At 67.0% G+C, this 6,679-nt stretch overlaps 2 protein-coding genes across 4 annotated transcripts in view; both read right to left on the minus strand.

The window, feature by feature from the left end:
- Window positions 1-2,670, minus strand: part of LOC102387226 (dynein heavy chain 17, axonemal) — a 30,666-nt gene extending 27,996 nt beyond the window's left edge. Inside the window, exons 1-2 of the mRNA XM_025193365.1 lie at window positions 2,660-2,670; window positions 126-339 (exon numbers count right to left, since the gene is read on the minus strand). Of these exons, the coding sequence (XP_025049150.1) occupies window positions 126-339; window positions 2,660-2,670 (225 nt within the window). The remainder of the gene's footprint in view (window positions 1-125; window positions 340-2,659) is intronic.
- Window positions 2,671-3,330: 660 nt separating this feature from the next.
- Window positions 3,331-6,679, minus strand: part of CYTH1 (cytohesin 1) — a 15,308-nt gene continuing 11,959 nt past the window's right edge. For 2 of the 3 annotated variants that reach the window (XM_025193372.1, XM_025193373.1), the window contains 4 exons: window positions 5,704-5,782; window positions 5,289-5,360; window positions 4,967-5,121; window positions 3,331-4,652 (listed from right to left, as the gene is read on the minus strand). In XM_025193372.1, the coding sequence (XP_025049157.1) occupies window positions 4,574-4,652; window positions 4,967-5,121; window positions 5,289-5,360; window positions 5,704-5,782 (385 nt within the window). In that variant the 3' untranslated portion in view covers window positions 3,331-4,573. The remainder of the gene's footprint in view (window positions 4,653-4,966; window positions 5,122-5,288; window positions 5,361-5,703; window positions 5,783-6,679) is intronic. The other variant, XM_025193370.1, reaches the window with a different exon arrangement.

Consider the following 6,679-nt stretch of genomic DNA (forward strand, 5'->3'; position numbering starts at 1 on the left):
GGGGGCCCCCTCCCGCTCCTGCCCCCCGCGCCGCCTGCATCATGGCGTTGATAAATCGCCCCTGGCTCATTTACCGTTAGGGTCCTGGCCTGCACCCAGCCCTGGCTCCCTGGCGCGGGACTAACCAGGCTCTGAGGAGCAGCAGGGCGCACGCAGCGAGCACGCGGGGCCCAGCCCTGCACGCCGGCGTGACGCAGGGCCAGGGCCTTGCTTGAGAGCGGCTGGAGCGCGAGCGGCAGGTTGATGCCGATGGCTTCGGGTGCAGCGCTCAGCCCCAGCCGCCTGCCCCGCCTGCTCCCGGGGGGCTCCCGGCCATCAGGACATCCCCGTCCCTGCAGCCTGCAACCGGGGCAAGAGCGGAGCCGGTCAAGGCTCGGCTGCCCCCGGCTCCCTTGCACGGGGAGGCTCAGGCCGGGCCCTCCCCCGTCAGCAGGGCACCCCGATCCCAGACAGCCCCCAGGCCCCTCCACTTGGCGCCCCCCGGCCGTCGCTGCAGCGTGTGCTGGGGTCGCCGTGCCTGGACTTGGGCCGCGGCAGGAGCCGAGTGCCCCATGCACCCCGGCACGGATAGGGAGGTGCTCAGGGGCCCAGGCCTGGGTCGTGCCTTGTGATGGGCGCTGCAGCCTGCTCCCCGCGCGGCGTCATGCCCAGGGCCGGGGGGCCGCAGCCCACCCGCTCTGCTCCAGCACCTGCGAGCAGCGTGGGGAGACGGGCAGAGAGTGATGCAGAGGCCAGAGCGTACCTACCACCGGGTCCCCTCCAGTGAGTTTACCTCCCACCAGCCCCACGGCAGCTCCAGGAGGGGCGAAGCCTGCCCTTCGAGGGTGCAAGCGCTCGGGGCAGGCCCTGGCACCCACCTGAGCCTGGCCCAGTGCAAGGGGGCTGGGGCTGGGCCGTGCGGCAGGCGCAGGGAGCCCAGGAGGGGCTGGAGCAGGTGGGAGCCCTGCAGCCAAGCAAGTGCCAGGGCCGGGGGCAGCTCGTCGCCCAAGCCCTTCCTGGCTGCAGCTGGGCCAGGCTCCAGCCTGCATTGCTAAAGGCCCTGTTCAGCCAGGGGCTTCCTCGCCAGGGACCACCCTGCCGCTGCGTGGTGCTGGGAGAGGAGGGTGGGCAACACCGGCTGATAGCCAGCAGTGCCCGCAGCTGTCTTCCCTCCAGGGGTGTCAGGAGCCTGCTGAGCACCACTGCCCTGGTCCTTGCAGCACCCGGGACCCTTCCCCACCCCATGGGGCTGGGTCCCACCACCCCTCTAGTGCAAAGGGCAGGGCTGCAGGCAGCTCACCCAGGAGAGCCCCAGGCAGGGCACATGGGGGGCACAGCTCTGTACTGAGAGGGTTGCTCGCAGTCACAAGGACAGTGCCTTGGGGCCCGACAGCTGCCTGCTCCCCTGCATGGTCGGTGTCTCGGAGAGGGGTGCTCCCAGCAAGGCTGGACCCCAGGACACGCCGCCGGGGCAGAAGGGGCTATGGCTGCAAGGAGTCAAATGGATCGCTAACTGGCTGGAGGGCCGCACCCAGAGAGGGGTGGTGGATGGGTCCTATTCGACCTGGAGGGATGTGGGCAGTGGGGTCCCCCAGGGCTCGGTCCTCGGACCCACGCTGTTCAACATCTTCATCGGTGACTTGGACGAGGGGGTGGAAAGCACCTTGTTCAAATTTGCCAATGACACCAAGATGTGGGGGGGATGTGGGCACGCTAGAAAGGAGGAACAGGCTGCAAGCGGACCTAGACAGGTTACAGGGGTGGGCAGATGAGAACAGGATGGGGTTCAACACTGACAAGTGCAAGGTGCTGCACCTGGGGAGGAAGAACCAGCAGACCTACAGGCTGGGGAACTCCCTTCTCATCGGCACAGAGGCAGAAAAGGATCTTGGAGTCATCATTGATGCCAAAATGAACATGGGCCGACAGTGTGGGGACGTGGTCAGTAAGGCCAACTGCACCTTGTCATGCATCCACAGATGCATCTCGACCAGGTCCAAGGAGGTGATCCTCCCCCTCTATGCGACACTGGTCAGGCCGCAGCTGGAGTACTGCGTCCAGTTCTGGGCACCGCACTTCAGGAGGGATGTGGACAGCATGGAGAGGGCCCAAAGGAGGGCCACCCGCATGATCGGGGGCAGCAGGGCAGGCCCTACGAGGAGAGGCTACGGGACCTGAACCTGTTCAGCCTCCACAAGAGAAGGCTGAAGGGGATCTAGTGGCCTGTTACAAACTAGTCAGAGGGGACCAGCAGGCATTGGGGGAGTCCCTGTTCCCCCCAGCACTACCAGGAGTGACTAGAAATAACGGTCACAAGCTGGCAGAGGGTAGGTTCAGGCTAGACATCAGGAGGCGCTACTTCGCTGTCAGGGCGGCTAGGATCTGGAACCAACTTCCAGGAGAAGTGGTGCTGGCTCCTACCCTGGGGGGCTTTAAGAGGAGGTTAAATGAACACCTGGCCGGGGTCGTTTGACCCCAGTACTTTTTCCTGCCATGGCAGGGGGTCGGACTTGATCTGCTTAGGTCCCTTCCAACCCGACCACCTATGAAACTCTGAGTCAGGGAGTTGCAGCAACCGGGAGATCCAGTGGCTTCTTTGCTTGCCTGGCACCCAGCCTCGCCCCGCAGCAGGGGTCTGGCAGCCCCTCCCTGGCTCCAGTGCCAGGAATGGGACACGCACCCTAGCGTCATACTGTAGTGCGGGGCTGGGTGCAGGGCACCTGCTTCCCAGAGCGGGAGGATGCCGGGGCCACAGGGATGGCACCATGGTGCCAGGGGCAGCCTGAGCCAGCACCAGCTTTTCAGGAAGGGCAGAGGGCGGTGGGAGGCTCAGAGCAGGCTCTGTTCAACCCCAGCCACACCTAGGACTGCAGCCGGCGTCAGGGCCAGGCGTGTGGGAGCCGGGGGGCTGCCCTGTCCTTGCACAGCCCCAGGAGAGCTGCGGTTTGGAGCCCTGGTTTGCAGCAAGGGGCAGTGGCTGCTGCAATAGGGACCCTCCCGTATGCCAGCACTGGGCACTGCCACGGCATCTGTAGGTGTCACCTCCTCTGGGTTGGGCAGCAGGAGAGATGCCCTGGGCCCCTGGTACCCGTGCTGAGCCGCATCCCATGCCCCATGCCTGGCTCCAGCCCCTTCCATGCTCACTTCCCCCCCCGGCAGGCAGCCGGCCAGGCCACAGCAGGGCCATGGATGCTCTGATGGGCGGCACGTGGCTGCCTCCCCCCTCGGGTGCCGCGCGCTGAAGGATCAGACGCTATGCAGGCAGAAGCTCCAGACAAGCCGGAGCCAAGGTGCCCAGGCGAGCTGCAGCCTCCCCTCCCTCCCGCGGGCACACAGGAGCTGGGCGAGGCGGGCGGAGGCCGAGCACGGGGCTGGCGTTTATTTGCTGCAGGTCTCAGTGCGAGGGGACAAGGCCGCGGCCAAACCAAAAACAACAAAGTTCAGATGGGAATAAAAACCCTGCCGCCGACGCCACCCCGGGGAGGCCTCCACGCACGTAGCACCGCCCGTACAAAATAATCTACAAGGAGGAAACTATACAGGAATATGTACACCTCTGATAAATAGACTAATACTGATGGGGCCCTGTGCCCAGTGCTGGGGTTGGGGCTGGGCGGCTGCCAGGGAGCCGGGCGCCCCAGGCCACGCAATGCGGGCCCCAGACCCGCCCCCAGACCCCTGACCCTGGTTCCAGTTTATCCCCTTGTTCCCAACACTGCCTTGTGCTAGCTGCAGAGTCCTGGCTGCCAGGACCCCCCCACACCCAGAGCAAAGCCCCTCGCCGCTGCCCAAAGAACCACCCCGGGTGCGGGGGAGCCGTGCGGAGCGTGCCTCTCTCCAGCCACGCGCAGGATGCCTGCTGGGCACCGCTGCTGCTGCCCCCGCCAAGCACCAGCCCTCCCGTGGGTCCCCGGCCAGAGCATGCCCAGCTGCCCCCATGGGGCGTCCTGGAGCCCAGGGCGGTTGCGCCCTCTACAACGAGGACAGCCGCAGGCGGGGCCTGCCCCCTGGCCCCGCTCCCCCAGCTCCCGTAGTCGCCCGCTCGTCACCATCCAAAGTGCCCGGAACACAAGTGCTGTGACAAGCCCGGGGGGACTGTGGCCCTGGGGCACTGTGCAGCTGCCCCCCGCCTGGCAGAGGGCTCTCCCCCCCACACTGGTACCCGAGAGCTGGCAGTGCCTCCGTCCCACAGCGGCAATGCAGGGGCAGTGCCCGCTAGGCCGAACCCAGCACCTTCCTGGATCGGGCCCCACAGGGCAGAGCGAGCCAGGCAGACCCTGCAGGCACCGCGAAGGGAAGTCTCTCGCAGGGCTCCAGGGACAGAGCAAGGGGCTCCAGGGAGGCAGCCTGATGCCCAGGCCGGGCCTGGGAAGACGTGTCCTTGGGAGGAGGCAGCTGCAGGCTCAGCAGCCCAGTGCGGTCCAGTCCAATCCAGTCCAGTTTCGTGCAGAGCGCGGTGTCTCCACTGCTCCCAGCCCCAGCAGGAAAGAAATTGCAAAAGCAGAAGCGAATCCCTGGGAAGGCAGCGGGGCCGCAGGAGAGGCCGCAGCGCCGGGTGCAGGTGCCTGTGGGCCAGGCCCGTCTGGCTGGGCTGCTAGTGTCTCTTGGTGGAGGACACTTTCTTCTTCCTCGCCGCCAGCATCTCGTAGAAAGGGTCCCTGCTGATCGCCGCCCTGGGACAGGGAGAGGGAGCGTGACTGGAGAGCTGGGGGCAGCTCCTCCCCGGGGAAGGATGCCGAGGACCGGGACAGACTGGCACCCACGAGACCTGCGTGCAGCCTGCGCACAGACCCCCCGACCCCGCGCAGCCCTGGCCAGGGTACCTGGGCCAGACCCTGCCCTACCACGGGGTGGCCAAGAGGCACTCGGCATCAGAGGGCATCCTGCTGCTTCTGCAGCCCAGGCCCGTGGAAAGCAGATGAGGAGGAGGAGGAGGAGGAGGAAGAGAAACCCCCACCCAGGCCCGGCCCAGCCAGGGGACCCTCACTTGATGCACTTCATCCACTCCTCCTTCTCCTCGGGGGTGGGGGCCGAGATGCGGTACACCGTGTGGTTCCCCTCCACCACGCGTCCGTCCGCCTCCGTCTTGCAGGCCTTGATCACCTGGTCCTTGTTGTCCGGGATGTAGAGCTCGAAGCAGTTCTGGGCAGGGAGAAGCAGCGTCAGCCGGACACAGGGGCAGGGGGCGGCGCGGATGCCCCGGGACGTGCCGTGACCTGGGCTCACGCTCTCCTCCCATGCCTTCCCCTCGGGGCAGACCACGGCCAGGCCCTGCCGCCCGGCCCAGCGCTCCCTCCCTGCTCACGCACCGGCTTCTTGGAGTCCTCCACCTCCCGGATGCTCAGGTTCTCCAAGGGGATGATGCCCCGGGGCTCCTTGTCCTGCAGGGCAATGCGGAGGGAAGGGGGCAGCTGCAGCCTAGAGCTGTCCACAGAGGCCCATGCCCGCTTGCCCCCACAGCCCCAGCCCAGCCCAACCCCGACCACTTGTGGAAACCACACTGGCCACGGCATGGGCTTCCCCCATGCAAAGATCCAGCGCCCCATGGCCCCCGAAAGCCCCTCTGCCCTGTGCCATCGCCCTGCTCCCAGCACAGTGTGGACATCCCTGCACAGCACGGGGCAGAGACCCCTGCTCCCCACGGCAGCAGCTGCCCCGTGGGGTTCGGGGCTGGGCAGCCTTGAGTTGCACCTGGCGACAGGCCCCGCAGGGCAGGGCGCTCACCGTGGTGTACTCGAAGTAGTACAAGCAGTTGTCGGTCAGGATGAACCAGCGGCGCTTCCACGTCTTTACCCTGCCACCTGCCAAGCAGACACGGGTGGTCGGCACGGGCACACGGGCAGGGCTGGGGCCCTGCCCAGGCGACGGCCGGACGGAGCCGCTGACGGACACGCAGCACAAGACAAGCGCCTCGCGGAGCCACGGGGAAGCAGAGCAGCCAGCCCCAGCCCCAGCAGCAGGCAGTACGACGCCACGCCGGGCAGGCCACGAGCAGCAGCGAGAAGCAGGTCGATGGTGATGAGGGGAAGGAGGGCGCAGCGGGGCAGGAGCCAGGACGTGGAGGTGCCATTGGGAGCCTCTATCCCCGGAAAAGGCCAGAAGGCCAAGCCACAGCATGGTGCAAATAGCAACAGGGCTGAGCCAGCCACTGCCTGGAGCATGGCTTGCCTGCATCACAGCTTGGCCCCGGGGTGATACAAGGCACCTGGGGGGGACCCCGTTCCTAAGCCAGCGATCCCTGCCTCAAATGCAGGCCATGCCAGCCACGGGAGCTGGGCCCGTGTGAAGCACGCTGAACAAATGCCGAGAGCCAAGGCCTGCGCCTCCCAATGTGGCTGGGCGACACGGGAGGAGACCGGCTGCCCCAAGTGCCACACCGCAGCATGGCACACATCCTGCCATGAGCCTCTGCCAGCAGGCAGGACTGGTCCCACAGCACAGCGAGGCAGGTCCTATCCCAGCTGGTGCCCTCGGAGGCGGCCTCGGGGCTGGGTCAGAGCCAGTGCCCCTGGCCGGGAGAGACAGCCAGCCGGCACCTCGACGGGGCAGCTGCTGCCTGCCCGGGCTCAGCACGCCCCTGACAGTGCTGGGGCCACGGAGGCTTTCTGGGAGCACGGAGGGGACTTACCATGGGAACAGGCTCTGGGCAGAGGCCTGGTGCCCTTCATCCCACCCCACAGGCTCCCGCAGATGGACACCG

Source organism: Alligator sinensis, unplaced genomic scaffold (assembly GCF_000455745.1).
Source record: "Alligator sinensis unplaced genomic scaffold, ASM45574v1 scaffold1565_1, whole genome shotgun sequence".
In the NCBI taxonomy this organism is placed as follows: domain Eukaryota; kingdom Metazoa; phylum Chordata; order Crocodylia; family Alligatoridae; genus Alligator; species Alligator sinensis.